Source organism: Mycteria americana, chromosome 21 (assembly GCF_035582795.1).
Source record: "Mycteria americana isolate JAX WOST 10 ecotype Jacksonville Zoo and Gardens chromosome 21, USCA_MyAme_1.0, whole genome shotgun sequence".
Classification (NCBI taxonomy): domain Eukaryota; kingdom Metazoa; phylum Chordata; class Aves; order Ciconiiformes; family Ciconiidae; genus Mycteria; species Mycteria americana.
Genome location: NC_134385.1, coordinates 4,771,148 through 4,787,950, shown reverse-complemented (window position 1 = coordinate 4,787,950; position 16,803 = coordinate 4,771,148). Strand labels below are relative to the sequence as shown.

The window sequence follows — 16,803 nt, the reverse complement described above, 5'->3', positions numbered from 1 at the left end:
CCCCCTTCGCACCCGCAGCAACCCCAAACCCGCGCAAACGGCGTAAGTCGCTTTCGAGAATACGTCCCCGTCCTGCCCTCCCGGCCACCGCCACCTCGTGATTGACAGCTCTCTGAGCCAACGGAGAGGGCAGAGCGGCTTCGTGCGGGCTCGGGCAATCGGCGCGGAGGGGGGCGGGAGCGCGGAGCCGCGAAGGGGCTGCTGGGAGTTGTAGTCGGCGGAGGGAGGGATGGCCGCCGTCCTGGGGGCCTCCGCCCGCGGCGCTGGAGCCTCAGGGCCCGGCCACATCCCTCTGCCCCTCCCGCCAGGCCTCTCCGCGGCTTCCCTTCCTCCTTCACCAAACCCGGGGGCTGCTTAAAGCCAGGCCTCGCTGGGCCGGGATCCCCTCAGCTCGCAGGCCGCAGCGAGGCCTGGGCCGCAGCTGCCTCACGCACTCGCCCCAGAGGGTGCCCGGGCTGCGCCGCACCGGCCCTAAGCACGGCCTCGATGGCGGGGGCTTGGGCTTCACGGCCCCCTTTCCATGACCCTGCGGTCCTCCCCTCACTGCGGCCAGGAGCCATCCCGCACAGCTTGCCCCATGGCAGGGGCAGCCGCCAGGCCGGTGCCTCTGCAAGCAGCTCATGGTGTGAACTCTCCGCAGGCAGCGGGTTGTGACCGAGGCCCAGCGGAAAAACTAATCCCTGCCTGCCAACGTTTCGTCTTTCCACCAGCAATTCGTAGAAGTGAAGCGCACAGCTCCCCCAGGCAGCAGAAAGTTAGTTTTTTTTTTGGGGGGGGGGGGGAATAACTCTGTGGAAAGAGCCAGGGGGTGGCAGTGTTTGCAAGAACCTTCCCTTCGCCTTGTCCTTCCAGCTGCCCCACGCACCCGGCTGCTGGCCCTGGGGACGCTCCGCCAGGCCTCGGGGCGAAGGCAAGGCTGGGATCTCTGCTAGTCCTAATTATCTTAACGCACCCTCCCGACAACGGGCGAGGGGGGTGTAAAATCAAAGTTACCAATTCATCTCTCTATAATTTATTTCCACAATTAAACATTCCAAAGTCTATTAATAAAGTGTAATGAATAGTTTAAATTTTCATTTAGAACTTAATTCCATGGCTCCTAGATAATCCCAGCTGCACAACAGAAGAAAATTGCTACTTGCCTATTCTGAGTTAACAGAAGGAGCAAAAAGCCCCTTAAATCAGACGTTACATGGAAGCGCGAGGACTCTCCCATACACCTTCAGACTTATAAATGACAGACCAACCATTAGCTGTAATGATTTGTCTTCATCTCATAACCCATTAACTTACTCAGCTGTTGTCAAAGTTCTTTACTGAAGATAATTGTTAATTGTTGCCTCTGTATCTGTCCAGACTCTTTTAATTAAACAATAACCGGGATCCATCACTATCATCCTTACAACAGGGTTTTATCTTCTTTTCTCAGATGCCGTCCTCACGGGGATCTAAAGCTCTACACAGAAACCAGGCAGGCTTCAGATGCCCTTGACATGTAAGTTTTACTTGCTGACAGAGAGAAAATTGGGGCACAGGAGCTTGATTTTTTCCTGAGCTGGTGACAGACAGACATAACAGTGGCTGAAGCCAAGGAGGACCAGGGGTACTTGCTGGTTCTGACTGTCGGAGCTGAAGTTTCCCGCTGCAGTCTCAAGGGGAACTGGAGGCACGTTGGGGAACGTCAACAAGGCGTTCTCCTCCCAGCACCCGACCCCCTGCAGGATAAACTCCACCTTGGAGAGTAGCCTCGTGAAACAGGGCTGTGGGGTTTGCAGTCCAAAGAAAGGTACAGGGAGCAAGGAATAAAACTGCCTGGGAGCTGGACTTGCCCTTCTTACAACGTTTGAGGGAAAACAAGCCATACAGAAGGTATTTTTTAATGCTTTCAGTAAATATCTGCCTCCTAGTCTGTCCTCAATCTATGGTACACACAGAAAAAAAAAGACAATTCAGTGTAAAAAAACCCACAACATGCACACAAAAGTTAAATTTTACACCCCGTGCCATAGCTAGGAAGTCACAGCGCACATGTACACAGGTTCATCGACATAGGTCTTACTCTGTGAGAGAGAAGCAACACGGTTTGTCCTGCAGACAGCTGGCCAGTGAGCGCTGGAGCTGGACTAGTATTTGTTTGCAGGTTGAAATGGTTAGGCTAGAGCAGCTGAAATAAAATTTAAAGAGTCATATATTCTTTACTTTCCACTTCCCCATGTGTTTATTGGGGCAGACCAGAGAAAAAGAAAATTACTTGACTGAAGGAGAAAGCCTGACCTGCACCCACTTTGCTCAGGCAATTGTGAGTTGCAAGTGGGGATGGGGGAACGGGGGCAAAGTGTAAACAGAGAGAGAGGTAGCGGTGCCGAGTTCGTCTTTATCAAATAAATGCACAGAGGATGAGAAAGAAAGAGCTGGGTCTAATATAGAAATGGACTATAAACATATAGAAACATTCTTGCAGCCACCATGGGCTGCAGCCAGTATGTACAGCAAGGTCTGCGCTCCTGGTGCTGCAGATTCCTTGCACGACTTCAGGAAACGCTTCCATTTTGGTGTCTGCCTGGGTTTACCTCCCTGTGCAATGTAAATGATGTTTACCTTTTGATGATTAACATCTGCTGGAAAATATTTAGACCCTCTGATCAAAGCTAGTACAGAATAGCAAAGCTTCGCGGAGGATTCTCTCAATACGAGGGCTGAGTTCTGCTTGATTTACATGTGAACACAACTCCGGGCATTTGCTGGGTACTGTATTAGCGTGCGCTGGGTTATGAAGCTCCGTGCGCTTGCATGGCCTGGAGGAGCAGGGGAAACGCGTGTGTCGGGGTGAGAGAAGGTGCCCAGCTGCCCAGCTGCTCAAAGGCAGGAGGTGTGAAGTATTTCCAGGAGCCAAGGAAGACAGTTACGAACTTAGGTATATACACGGTGTCCGATTTTGCTCTCCAATATACAACAGGATAAGCTCTGGTGTATTATAATTTAGGTAATTTGCTTGATGGGACATTTTTAAAGCTCCACCTGCCCGTTCATGCGGTTGTATTGCTCTCCCTTTGCAGGCTAAGAAGCTTAATCCTAATTACGCTCCCTCCCGGTGCAAGGGTGGTGCAAGTTCCAAGAATCACGGTGAGCATCTCAGCTGGGCCATGAAAAGCTGGAGGTGACTGGACTAACACAGGAGACACAAATAGCTGAAAAAAGCCTCAAGGCAGCTCAAGCCCCAAGGCCCTGATGGGGATATTTGCCACCGTCAGAACGCTGCAGTGCTGATGGATTAACTCGGGAACACTGATTTAATTGGTTGTCTCCAGGTCTTTGTCTCCCGATCTGGAAGAAGCTGGAATATCTTTCCACTTTGTCAAGAATTTACACCAACTGAAATCCTTCGCGCAGTTCCATAGGTTGAAAGGCCCTTGTCCAGCCAGTATCATTCAGCCGAGCAGGTTGGGAACGTACGCTACCAAAGTAGCAAGAAGTTAATTTGATGCTGCATCCCCCACTGGCAAATGTACAATAGCCAGGTACCAGACAGTTCAGACCTACCCACCACGGCTGCAGATTGATCCAGGCACGAGGAGGTGGAAAAATCTGACCCAGTTATTTCACAGGAACATAGTACCGATTTTAGCTTCTCGGAACAGTTTCTGAAAGAAAACCAGCCCCAGTGTTTTCTCCTGAACAAGTCTCTAGTCGTCAGCTTGCTGCTTCAACCGAACTGCGTACCAACTGCCGTCGTCTAGGATCAGGCTTCTCACCCAGATATGACTAAGTCCTTTCAAAACGAGAAACGCTCAGGATTCCTTGCTTAATTGCTAAAACAGATTAATTTGACTATCCAGAACATAACCAAACGGAAGAGAGGAATTGACACACCTAGCTGGTTCCTGCTCAGGCTGATGATTCACTTTAATTGATGGGTCACGTTTGTTGTTGGTAATTTCCACCAAGTAGCTGCAGCAATGCTGCAGTGCTCCCCTCCTGTCTGCCGGGAAGGTGAAGGGCTGCATTCCCTGCAGCCTTCCCCAAGCGTGTCCAACCGCCAGTGCTTCGGGAGCTCATGCCATCTTAAAACAAGAATGTACCTGATGCCAACCAGCAAGCGTAACCTTCAAAGCTCGAGTTCTAGCTGCCATGTGTCACGCCAAGGGCCCATGCCTTCCCCACACCGAGTGCCCCCAAGGATTAGGGGCTGCATCTTTACCAAGAGGCTCATTTGCCCCTAAAGTTTAGCTAATAAATCAGTTCAAAACTCCCGCCGGTTTTGATAGCTCCGGTCACGCACACGTGACACTCAGGAAGTCGGTAGCAAAGCCAAGAAATCAGGGTGGTGGAGCCTACTTGCACGGTGCCAAGCAACCCCCCCCACGCTGCTCCAGCGGTTTTATTAGAGCCTTATCAGATCTCCCGGTGACTCAGACTACGCTGGTGACCGAGGTGAAGGGTACGGCAGTACCAACAAGCACAGATGGGGTTACAGCACTGTGTTCATCCAGAATAGCTACCAATGCCCATGAGGCCAGTCCCCCTGAAAGTCATCGCTCTGCAAATCCCACCGCTCCAGAGCTCTCCCCAGAGCGGTGTCTCCAGGCTGAGGCTAAGCAGACCATGGCTGTCCCTCTCCAAGCAGCAAACACAGAGGAGGCAGGCGGCAGCTCCGCTCTCCCCGATGGCCCAGGGTGCTCTGCCAGCCCCCTGAGCCCCGGCTGCCTCCTTGCCGGGTGCCGGGGCTGTGCACCCACAGTCTCCCTGCCACCCCCATGCTGCTGGGCACGGTGTAGTGCTGCGTCACCCCACTGCACCCCTCCAGCAGTGGGCACTTGCCAGGCCAGTCTGCAGATCCCGTTTCCCTCCCTTTCTTTTGCACCCCTGTGCCCTTGCATTAGGGCCCCTTTGACTCCTTGCAATCCCCTCGTCTCTGTGCACCCCTCCTTGCATTTTCCTCCCCGTGCCTCTTTGTGTCCCACCTTGCGTTAGCACCCTCTGCCTCCATGCACATCCTCTTTGCACTGCACCCCTTGTCTCCTTGCACCCCGCCTTGCATTGCACCTCCCTTTGAGGCTTGCACCCTCATCCGTTGCTTGCCTCTCCTCTGTGCACCCCCTTTTCAGTTGGATCCCACCTTGCCTTAACACCCTCCCACTTCTCTGCTCCCCCCTTTGCGCTGCACCCCACTTTGCGCTGGCACCCCCTCACCTCCAGGCACCCCCTTTGCAGTAGCACCCACCTTGCCTTGTTCCTTCTTCCCCGCTTTGCGCCCCTCTTTGCACCGCACCCCTCCACCCCCACGCACCCCCTCTCACACTAGCACCCCGAGCTCCCCCTTCCGCTCCGCAGCGGCACCCGGCTCCACAGGACACCCCATCTTCCACTAGCACCCCCTGCTCCCGCGCTCCCCCTTTACATGCACCCCCTCTTGCACTAGCACCCCCAGCTCCCCCCCGGCTCTGCACGACACCCCCTCTTGCACTAGCACCTGCTCTGCAATGCATCCCCTCTTGCACGAGCACCTCCCGCTCCCGTGCTCCCCCCTTTGCATCGCACCCCCTCTGCACTGCACCCCCTCTTGCACTAGCACCCTCTTTACAATGCACCCCCTCTTGCACCAGCACCCCCTCCACGCACCCCCTCTGCACTGCACCCCCTCTTGCACCAGCACCCCCCTCCACGCACCCCCTCTGCACTGCACCCCCTCTTGCACCGCACCCCCCTCCACGCACCCCCTCTGCACTGCACCCCCCTCCACGCACCCCCTCTTGCACTGCACCCCCTCTTGCACCGCACCCCCCCTGCACTGCACCCCCCTCCACGCACCCCCTCTTGCACTGCACCCCCTCTTGCACCAGCACCCTCTTTACACTGCACCCCCTCTGCACTGCACCCCCTCTTGCACCGCACCCCCTCTTGCACCGCACCCCCCTCCACGCACCCCCTCTTGCACTGCACCCCCTCTTGCACCGCACCCCCCTCCACGCACCCCCTCTGCACTGCACCCCCCTCCACGCACCCCCTCTTGCACTGCACCCCCTCTTGCACCAGCACCCTCTTTACACTGCACCCCCTCTGCACTGCACCCCCCTCCACGCACCCCCTCTGCACTGCACCCCCTCTTGCACCGCACCCCCTCTTGCACTGCACCCCCCTCCACGCACCCCCTCTTGCACTGCACCCCCTCTTGCACCAGCACCCTCTTTACACTGCACCCCCTCTTGCACTGCACCCCCCTCCACGCACCCCCTCTGCACTGCACCCCCTCTTGCACTAGCCCCCCCTCTGCACCGCACCCCCTCTTGCACCGCACCCCCTCTTGCACTGCACCCCCCTCCACGCACCCCCTCTTCCACTAGCACCCCCTGCTCCCGTGCTCCCCCCTTACATCGCACCCCCCCTCCACGCACCCCCTCTGCACTGCACCCCCAGCTCCCCCCGCCCCCCGCAGCACCCCGCTCCGCAGGCCGCCCCCTCCGCCGCGGCCCCCCCGCCCTCCTCCCGCCGCCGCCGGCGCTGCCTCCGCCCCTGCCTCCTCCCCGCGGCCGCCCCGGCCGCTCGGTGGGATGTGCCCCGGCGCCGCGGCCGCCCCAGCTGCGCTCCGGCTGTCGGCGGGGCGGCTCCTGCCCCACGCCGCCGGCGGGCCCCGCCGCCCGCCCGAGCCCCCCGCCGCCCCCCGCGCCCGCCGCCATGGGCGCCGCGGCCCTGCGCGCCCTGCCCTGGGCCCTGCTGCTGCTGGGGCCGCTGCTGCCCGGCCAGGGCTTGCAGGCCAACCCCATGCTGGCCTCCGAGCCCCCGCAGAGACAGCCGGCCCAGCTGCCGGGGGGAGAGACCGGGGGCTTCACCCCCGCGCCGCCCGCCTCCGCCCAGGAGATCCAGCCGCTGAACAAGCAGCCGGCCAACGGCTCGGGCGAGGGGCACGCCAAGCCCCGGAAAGCCTTCCCCGTCCTGGGCATCGACTACGACCGCATCCGCATCCCCTTCGAGATCTCCCTCTGGATCCTCTTGGCCTGTCTCATGAAGCTGGGTAGGTTGGCAGCGTCGCGGCGGGGTCCCGGGGGAAGGGCACCGGGGAGGGACCCCCGGCACCCCGGGGAGCGGCGCCCGGCTTCATGAGGCAGACACCCTGAGCGTGCCGAGGAGGGACCCCCTGAGCGTTCCGGGGTGGGACCCCCCGGCTGAATGGGACGGGGACCCCCGAGCATCCCCAGGAGGGACCCCCTGAGCATCCCAGGGTGGGACACCCCCCCCCCCCCGAGCGTCCCGGGGCAAATTCCCCTGCGCGTCCTCTGCAGCCCCCCCAGGCACCCTGGGGCAGGGGTGGGCACCGCTCTCCCCACGACCTTGGGTCTCTGCCACAGGCCTGGCAGGCAGGGCAGCAGCACCCCAGCCTCAGCACAGGCTTCCTCGTCTCGCTGTCTGGGAGCGGGGCTGAAGATGCTCCCTGACCCCTGCCCGTCCCCTGTTTGGACCAGGTTTGCTTTCCTCCCTTTGGCACTCAGGCGGCAGCAGGGAGGAAGCGTCCGGTTTGTTTCTTTGCTTCCTTTCTCAACCACAGATGCCTTTTGTAACCTTGGAGAAGTCACTTTAAAATCTCCCAGTGCTTCAGCCTCCCCTTCCTCCCCCTCCGCAGCAAACCGGGGTGGGCACCTGCCTCTGCTGCAAAGCGTCCGGAGGATTCCTGCGTTAAAGATAGCGAGCATCAGGGGCCGTAGGGCTGGGAAGAGTCACCCTCTGCCATGACCCGCTCTGGGAAAGCATCAGTCTGCCAGGGCGGGGGTTGTTGACAAAGTGTTTTCCAAACTTCTGCAGCTGGATCAATACCAACCGAATTACCCCAAAGCGTGTGACTTGATGTAACTGCTCTGCGTCCGCCGGCACCGGCGTGCCGGACCCGGCCTCCGGCAGTGCCGAGGTCAAGCTGGCCCTGGTCCCGTCGGTGGTGATAAAGCCAAGAGGGCAGGTGAAATGTTTGCCTGTTCCTACCTTAGAGCGGGTGATGGGAGGGAGGGGAGCTCTGCGTTTTCCTTCATTTTGCTCCTCAATTACCATCAGCGATTTAATAACGCTAGCGGCAGTGCTCCTTATGGAGCACTCCAGCCTGCCGACTGAAATCTTGCTTTGGGAGCTCTTTTGAGCTGGTACCTGCTGGAAACCGTGCCCTGTCCTGGCCCGGAGGGGTCCGAGAGACCCCCAGGAGCTCACATACTCCCTGCCCAGCTTTTCCTAAAAATACCTCATCCCCTTCGCAGCCTGCTGTGGGTGTGGGTAGGCAGGTAAAGCCGTATTTTCACAATCCCTCCTGGGTGTTTTATTTACATGTAGGCGCAGGAGTGCCAACACTTCAGACCCAGAGGCTTCCTGCCTGGCTGGGAGACAAGCTGTCGGGGCAGAGCGGAACCAGGCGGGATCTGTGGGGTTTGTCCCTTCCCGGCTTCGCCCAAAATCATTTAAGGCACGTTTAGCGACCAAGGTGCCTTGCCGTAGAAAACGCAGCCGCGAAATCTTCTTTCCCAGGGCTCACCCAGCGCATGTTAAGCGACCTCTGCTAGCTGTTCGGGGCTATTGCACTGCGTTTTCAGTCCTCCTGTCTCAGAGAGCAGAGAGTGATGAAATCAGAAGTATCTGTGCGGAAGCTGGTAGAGAAAGGAGGGGCTAACAGCGCTGGCCTGCGGCCCTGCTCGGGGCGTGCTTTGAGAAACCACCGCTGGAAAGCACCAGAATGGGCAGCAGAAAGTGACTCCCTGGGGACGGACGTGGTGGGGGACACGGGGGCATCGCTGCCCGCCGGCCGCCCCCCTCCCACGGGCACCCTCTGTCATCGGCGCTGCACCGGGTCGCTGCGTGAACCTGTTTCTGCTGCCTTTGCCTGAAGTTAGGGCTCGTTTGTGCTGCAGGAAAAGTTATTTCTGGCGGCGAGCTGAGCCCCGTCGGTTCTTACGTGTTAAAAGTATTATGCAAGACTGCGTGTTTAAGGGGTATATTTTCGGAGGAGCTGCCTTGCAAGTTTGGCAAGGGTCCTTTGGAGATGGCAGGTGCTCTGCAGAGCTCCAGGGATGCTGATTATGCCAAAATCCATAGGTTACCTACACCTCTAACAGGGGCTTCGACAGCAGAGCAGTCCTGGGGCATCCTTTTCCTTGGCCTCCTCTCCGGGGCTTTCAAGGGGATAGCATTGCTTGTTCACGTTGTCTTGGCAGGTAGTTCCCAAGTTGCTGGTACAGCTGAATATTCAGGCTCCCTCCGCTCGTGACGTGCAAAAACGTCTCACTGCTCAGTGTCTAAATACCGGCCCCATTGATCCCACCCTGGATCAGACGATGTTGTTCAGGAGCAGCAAAATATGGTTTTTTTTTTCACCCAGGAATAGTTCTTACACAACCGGGCGCCGCTGCACGCCTGTGCAGTACAACCTGTGATGGCAGGATGAGGCACACGCAGCTCCAGGCTCCCTAAACCGAACAGGGTTTGGAGCATCCGGTTTCCGTGTAGAGGGGAAGGGGGATGATGAGCCGAACAGGAATTTGCGGTGCTTCCTCTCTCCCCCCTGTCCTGTTAGTGTGCGTTTATTGATGCATCGGGGTAACCCTGCAAAACGCTGAGGGGCAGGGGACAAACATCTTTTCTCCAAGAGGGGGAATTCGTGCCGCATAGGCTGCGCATGACAGCTTGGCACCTCCTGACTACCCTTCCCCAGCTTCTCCTCCAGCTCCGGTTGCCCCTTTGCTGGGTTAGGGCTGGTGATCGAGCCACGTGTTGCTGCAAAACTGGGAGTCTGCAACCCTGTGAACGGTTTCTGGGTGTCATCTGCTGGCGTAGCGCAGGGTGACCACGTAGAGATGCTCAGAAGTGCTTACAGGGCTCTAGTCTGGGCCAGGAGATGCAACCTGACCCTTGTCCTGTTGCTCAGTTTCCCCTCATCGCTCTTGACGCTTCAGACAGCTATTCAAGCTTAAATGCGTCCCAGGGTTGTCCCTTCCAGGTGATTTAGCGTCTCTCCAGCAGCTCTAACTGTGAGTTTGTTTGCGGAATCAACGGTGTGAGCTGAGCCCTTCCCCTCTTGATGCAGTTTTTGTAAGATGACTCAAAGGAGGTTGGTTCCTAGAGGATTCACCACCTGACAGGGGGTGGCTTTCTGGGACAGAGGGACTTGTCACCCCAGCGTGTCCTGCAGGCGTGGGCTGTTTCTGCTTTGCTAATCCCAGTAGAGAAGGGGAAGGCTAGTGCTGGCTGCTTTTCTTAATACACGGTATTTTAAGACTGTGTAGGAGAAGAGGGGGTGAGGGATACCTACAACCATGCCTTTCCAAAGCCCCACCAGCTACGTGCAGACCACATCTGGTGATGGCTTGACTTTGCCAGTAAAAGTGGAGAAGCCTTTGCTGCTGAGGGTTGCAGCCAGACTTTGTCTCAACCTGTTGCATTGCTGCAGAAGGTCAGACCTTCGTAAAACATCCAAATCAGAAGCCCTCTGTGCCCTTCTCCAAGGTTTTGCAAGGATAGTGTAAGGGTTTCCTTCACGCCATGCCCAAGGCGCGGTAGGGAAGGGCTGGGAGTCTCTCGGCACAAGAACCTGGTTTCCTGACTCTGAGGACTGACCTTTCAGCTCATGTAGTTCAGGGGAATTCAGGTTCAACTGAAATATTTTTCCATTTCAGGGGAAAGGGAAGGAGTGAGTCAGGAATGTAAATAACTGATTGTGGTTAGCGGTCCCTTTGCCGGCTGTGCGGACACAGGCTGGGGCCTGGTGGTCAGAGCTTTACTGCAAGCCACCAGCTCCTACCCACCTTGGAGAAGAGTTGGGGTTACGTGTGTCTCCAAAGCACATCTCAGGTCCTACCTTCTAAAGCAGAAAAGCACAGCAATTGTATTTCCATCCTGCATTAGGAGCCGCCTTCGATCGAGGCATGCCCTGTTGTCTGTCTGCGGGGCCGTCTGTCTGCACCAAACGGCTCTTCAGCATCTGAGAGCTTCCCAGCCTCCTTGGAGCATCCTGGCCGTTCCACCTCGCAGCTCAAGTGGGTAGTGGGGACTTGATTTCCTACATGTCCACGCCGGAGACGGCTGTGGAGGGTCCCTGCAAGGCACTACTTCACAGCTGAGCTCTCTTACCCTGCTTTTGCTCGCTGATGCGCGCTAGATGCTAGCTCGTTGCCTGATGCGGCACTCAGGTTGGGGTTGGAGCCTGTAGCAATCACTGAGTCATTGCTCTGTCTCTTCTTCCTCCTTCACAGCACTCGGGTTTTTCATGTGTCTGAGTCGGGGCTGTTGGCTGGGGTATTCCCCCTCCCTCCAGACTGTCTGACAGCAGCCAGCGCCAACCCTGTACTTGCGGAAAAACCAGCATCGTGTGACTGTCGGGCTGGTGTAAAGCGAGCCGGGGAGAGAGTCTGCGCTAAGCAAGCAGAAAGGGAGCCCAGAGCTATGGGCAGCGGCGTGTTATGTGGGGATGCGCTGCTGCTTTGGGGGTTGTTTTGTGACACATCTCAGCCCGGTTTACCGGGCACGGGGCATCCCGGCGTCAGGCTCCAGTGTTCAGTGCCGCTCCGCGGCAGCGGTTGCCTTTGGCCAGCACCGGCCGTCCGCATCGCTGCTGGTGTCTCGGGAGGAGCAACATTAAGGAAGTTCCTGGAGCCTGCGGGGTGGTGATAGGAGCTGGGAAAAGAAGAGCAAAACGTGACGGATGCAAGTGGGGTTGTGGAGCCTCACGGAGGCTCTGGGCATGGCAGGATGGCTCCTGCCCACAGAGGAGCAGAGACGATTTCAAAATTGCCAGAGAAACATTTTTAGAGGCTGGCGGCTGCTGGCTGGCAGTGAGATTTGGGTACTAAAACACTTGGGTGCTTTTCAAATGCTTTTAGCAGCCCACATCCTTCCCCTGAAACTGGGGCTTTTGGAGGGGCCACCCCAGAGGTCTGACGGAGACCTGTGAGTCAGGGACTCGAGGATTTGTTTGGGTAAGGGGCGATAAGCGGGGTCAGAAACCTGTTGCGGTGGTGGCACAGGATGCAGGAACTGGATCTTGAGACCAGACACAGCAGAAACACCCTGGCACAAAGCCGCCGGCGTGGGAACACCGGTGCCACCTGCACGGCTTGGAAAGGGGACGGCAAAGAAGTGTTCGAAGACGTGTGTCACCCCGGCCTTCATCATCGTGTTGGAAATACGTGTGTCTGACATATGGGATGAGTGTGCTGGAGGTTATCTCCGTTCCCCTTCTGCCACCGCAAGGCTGGCTTCTCTTAGGCGCCAGGCAGGGCTGTGCCGGGCAGGCTTTGCTGGGGACGGCCGTCGGCAAAGCTTGGCTGGCGGGAAGGGCTGCCGGAGGTTTCATGGGCTGTTTCAGCTGGATCTGTGGGACTGGTTGATGCGGATTCCCTCGCTGAGCTGGAGGGAAATGTTTGTCTTAAAACCTGCCTGCTCGCAAGCAGCAGCCCTGGCTTATTTTGTGCGTGGGCTGCAGATACCAAGGTGGTGTGTGGTCTGAGATCACCTCGAATGTTTCCCCGTTTGTATCGGTGAGCTGGTGGCTGTTTTGCAGGGGAATTGAGACTTGGTGAATAACTGTTAGGAAAGGATTTTGAAATACTGATGCAGCTGGTGCCTCAAAAGTGTAAATTGTCATGATAATGAATTTAAACAACCTCTTCTAACGCAGACTTGTTGCGTTCCTGCTTCCTTGTAGGGGAATGATCCAAACACATGCTGTGGTTTCCCTTTCTCTCTGCTTTGCCGTCTCAGAAAGAACAACCACAGCATTTTTTTTTTCCCTCCCTGATCTGCCCGTTGCTGGTGTCTGAGCGAAAAACCCATCCAAACTGTTCCCTCCACGGATCTGAGAAAACCATTAGATTAATTAGGGCTGGAAGAGTGAAAGGTTCCCGTTGTGAAATATGAGATGGTGACGGAGTGGGAAAAGCTGAACACGTCTGTAATCACAGCCCATACCTTCCCGGTGAGCCCAGTGTCCGTTAAAGCAGAATTACGCTTGGTTTGCAGCCGTGGCTTTGCCTCCGGCAGGGACCTTCTCAGCCGCAGTGCTGCCCGGTTCACCACTCTGCTTTCCGGAGCTTGAGGCCACTCAGGAACCGAAGGAGTTGTTTCATCCCATTTATTAACAAAGGCTTGGACACCTTGTGCCAGGGGTCAGGGACGGGCTGGCTTCCCGCACAGTCTGCAGGTGGAATTTGGGATGTGGGTGTTGACTCGCCGAGTCCTGCAAAGCCCAGAGCCCAGACGGGTGCTGGCCCGGCTTGCAGGGAGATGTTGGGAAGTTATTCCTCCCCTGAGACCTCCAATAGAGCTGGGGTGGTTTATGGGGTAGAAGCAGAACATGCTGCTATTTGGCCTGTTTGGTTCATGCCCTCCATCCCTAATAGCCCAGGCACCCAACCACGGCTCATCCACGATACCCAAAGGTGCTGGAGTTCCCTTGGGAATTAGTGGGGTGGAGAACCAGTCTTTTGCCTGCAATTAGCATGGCTAAATAGAGTCCTTGGGGCTTTGAGAATTGCACATAGAAGAAGGGGAAACCGGGTGGTGGTGGAGGGAAGAAGAGAGGGTTGTTCTTTGGGTTACGAGTGTATAAATCTGGGGCACCGAGGGACTGGAGCCAGAAGAGGGACAGACATCTCAGTGGCACTTGTATAAACCAGCAGCTCGTTAGGCTTGCAAAGGAGTGTTGCGTTAACATAATCCTTTTCCTTTTCCCCCTGTAAGTCCTGGGTTTTGGCTGTAGACTGCGAAGATGATGGGGGCTGTAGAGACTGTCGCAGGGTCATGCAGGAGTCAGTCCTTTACTGGAGCATTGCTGGAGCTGTGGGTACCGAGAGAGGAAACTTTAAAAGTAAGCAATAATGAGGATGAATTACTGCAGCTGCCTCATAAACATTTGATTTAATTTTTTTTTTTTTTTCTCTTTTGGGTCCCCACGGCTTAATTTGTTCAAATAAAAACTGAAATCCATCCGGAATACTCTGTGAAGACACAGCCTTGCTGAGCGGAGATGGAGCTGGGTTACACCTCTCCCCTATGCTGGCTTTGCTGGGCTGCCTGGGTCGTCAGCGGTTTCTTCTCACCCGTCGGGGCTCAAAGCTGCTGGTGTTTTGATAACAGCCTCTGTGTGTTTTGAAATCTGGGCTGGCCAGCTTCAAAGGGAACAGCAGAGGAGCAGGGAAGTTGTGGCGATGGTTTGACTTGCACCAAATATCAGTGCTTGGTCCTCTCACTTCATGGTGCCAGCCGATAATACCGCCTTAGGCAAGCTGTATGATCGCTATCTATTCTATATGGCGTTTGATATCTTGCTTATCTCTCTAATTTTCCAACATCTTCCAGTTGTGTGTTAATTGGGGGATGGCTATCTTGTCACATTTGTTCTTCTGCTCTTTCCTCGGGCAGGAGAACATGTGTGTTTCTGCTTGGGGAGGGAGAAATTAAATTAGAAGCTCTACAGACAGGCAAGCACACACACGTTGCTGCATGTTTGTCAGAAAAGGCAAGATCAAAGATTGATCATTGCTTGGAGTAGAGTAGTGAGAACAAATTTGGTGGTGTGTCACCTTTGGTGGTACGTCACCCCATGGCTTGGGGTTCCTTCCCAAGAGAGCTTGACCCACCTGTGTGATGGATGGGATAGGGACAGGACCGACCAAAGGCTTGTTTGAAGTTGGGGTGATGTTTTGAGATCCATGAGCAGAAAGTTGGAGAATGCAAAGTACTTCTTGTAATCGGAAGAGAACAAACGCGTTTCCTTGGGTTGCCCAGGAGTGACTCATAAACATCGTAGCATCAATGGGCTTTGTCTCCGGAAAGTCGCAATACAATCAGCCTCGAGGGACAGGTCTTAAATTCTGCTTAATAGAGGGTGCGTGTAGGGAAATAATTCCCCTCTCTCTATCAAGCCTGCAAGAATCACGTTGGCAGAAGGAGACTCTCTTTTGCAGATTTGCGGCAGGGTTTTTTTTCAGTGCTTGGAATTATTCTGCATTTCGGAGTCACGACATGCTAAATCTTAATGATGTATTGGGAGAGAAGGCAGCTTCCCACCCCGGTGCTGGAGATTTTAACAGCACAAATGTCACAGGCGCAGACTTAAGCATGCACAGGCCTTTAAAGAGAAGAGCTGGTGTATCCAGCCCTGCTAGTGCCTCAGTTTCCCTTGGGAGTGCTTCTCCCACGGCAGTCTCGGTCCCTGGGGGTGTGTTTCGCAGCGTACGGGCTCCTCTCATGTCTGTGAAGTGAGCGTAGAGGAGAGAGCATCTGCTCCCAGGAGCACTTCTGTTAGCTTGGCTGGGTGTGAAATAACGTCTCCTGCATCCCGGCTGGAGGGGATGCTGGAAGGCTGAAATGGCGTCTGACGGGGACGGCTCTCCAGCCCCCAGATCTCACCAGCGTGGGCTCAGCCGGTGGGGTCTCCGCGTGCCGGCAGCTCCTGCCAAAAGCCGGGGAAGAGGCAAAGGCGACTGGATGCTCGCGTTGGCTCTCGACTCGCCGCTGGCATGCGCTGCGAGTGGTGTTGCTTTGTCTGGGTTTGCAAAGCCCGGTAGTAATCAGTGATAATTGCAATTACCTCCTCCCTCCTGTCAGAGTGGAGACCAACAGGTTATTTCCTGAAAAGCTTTTGTTTCTCTTTCCTGCCCGTGTTCCCGGTAGGAAATCTGCCCTTCCTGGGAAGGGCGATTGGCATTGCTCTGCCTGGGGAGCTCATCTGTGGTCACCTCGGGCTGGCTCAGCTTTAACTCTTCCTGAGGCTTTGAGGGCCAGCAGGAACCGTGTATTAAATGCTGTGCCATGTGGTTGAGGGCAAGGAGCTGGGAGAGCTACTAGAGCTTTATTTTGGGTGACCAGGTCCCGTCTCTTCACATCGCCTTGAGTACCTTCTGCTCCGGAGCAATTCAATATCTGCATTAAACAGCGTGAAGTTTCGCTTTGCACCATGCAGAAAGTAACTGGGAGGGTTTTATTGTAGAAATCCCCCAGCTTCAGGCAGACGTGCTGCACTGACCCGTCCTAGCCCAGCTATCCACGGCGTCCAGCGCGTCTTGCAACAGCTGAAGCGATCTGGGAAAAGTGTGGCTGGTGAGCGGTTATGTTTAGCTCCTGGCCTCTTTCCCTGGAGCATAAGCAGTTTTTCTAGACCTTCTTTTATTAGGCCTCCTCAAAATGCTCAAGTCCAGCTGCTGTCGCTCTTCTGATGCTTTTGAAGGATATAAACCCAGATGAGGATGTTGTTGCCCTATAAAAAACCACAGTTTTCTGGGGTAAACGATCTATGACAGGGAGAGCCCAGCCTTGCTGGCTTGGCTGTGTGATGCACCCATCCAGAGATGGTGGAGAAGAGTCAAAATGAGTCTTGGAGCAACAACAGCAGAAATTTATATGGCAGTTTGTCCCCGTGCACCTCTGTACCTGCGTGCCCAGCTCCTGCTGGATGAATGCCACAAGCTGGTAAAGATTCATACAGTCCCGCCTTAGAAAAACTGTGCATGGAGCACGCCTGAAGGCTTTAAACAGGTTTGCTAAGCTCAGCCTGTGGTTTGGGAGTGGCCTTGTAACGTGCCCGTTAGAGGAGTGTAGTCAGCAGGGACTGGGCTTACCAGAGTACCCGCCAGTCACCGGAGATTTTTAGTAGCCAGCTTGGCACGTCGTGCCAAACCCTCGACCGATTTCTCAAAGTTCCTCTGGAGGAGAAGGTTGGGTTTTGCAGCACCTCGTCGTGGGGCAGCTCTGGAGCTGGAGAGAGGTGGAGGAGAACTGCGCTGCTCACAGCTGTGCACAGCTGGATCTGGAAGAGGTTTCTTCAAGATGGGATGGAACCGA

General features: G+C 55.9%; 1 protein-coding gene and 1 long non-coding RNA gene across 2 annotated transcripts in view; both read left to right on the top strand.

Moving 5' to 3' along the window:
* The first annotated feature begins 226 nt into the window (after positions 1-226).
* Positions 227-4,170, top strand: LOC142419408 (uncharacterized). The gene is made up of 3 exons (XR_012778548.1): positions 227-754; positions 1,430-1,495; positions 3,057-4,170. It is a non-coding gene; the product is annotated as an uncharacterized LOC142419408 (long non-coding RNA).
* A 2,371-nt stretch (positions 4,171-6,541) lies between these two features.
* SLC9A1 (solute carrier family 9 member A1) overlaps positions 6,542-16,803 on the top strand; it is a 30,149-nt gene continuing 19,887 nt past the window's right edge. Inside the window, exon 1 of the mRNA XM_075522231.1 lies at positions 6,542-7,009. Coding sequence (XP_075378346.1) covers positions 6,673-7,009 — 337 coding nt within the window. The 5' untranslated portion in view covers positions 6,542-6,672. The remainder of the gene's footprint in view (positions 7,010-16,803) is intronic.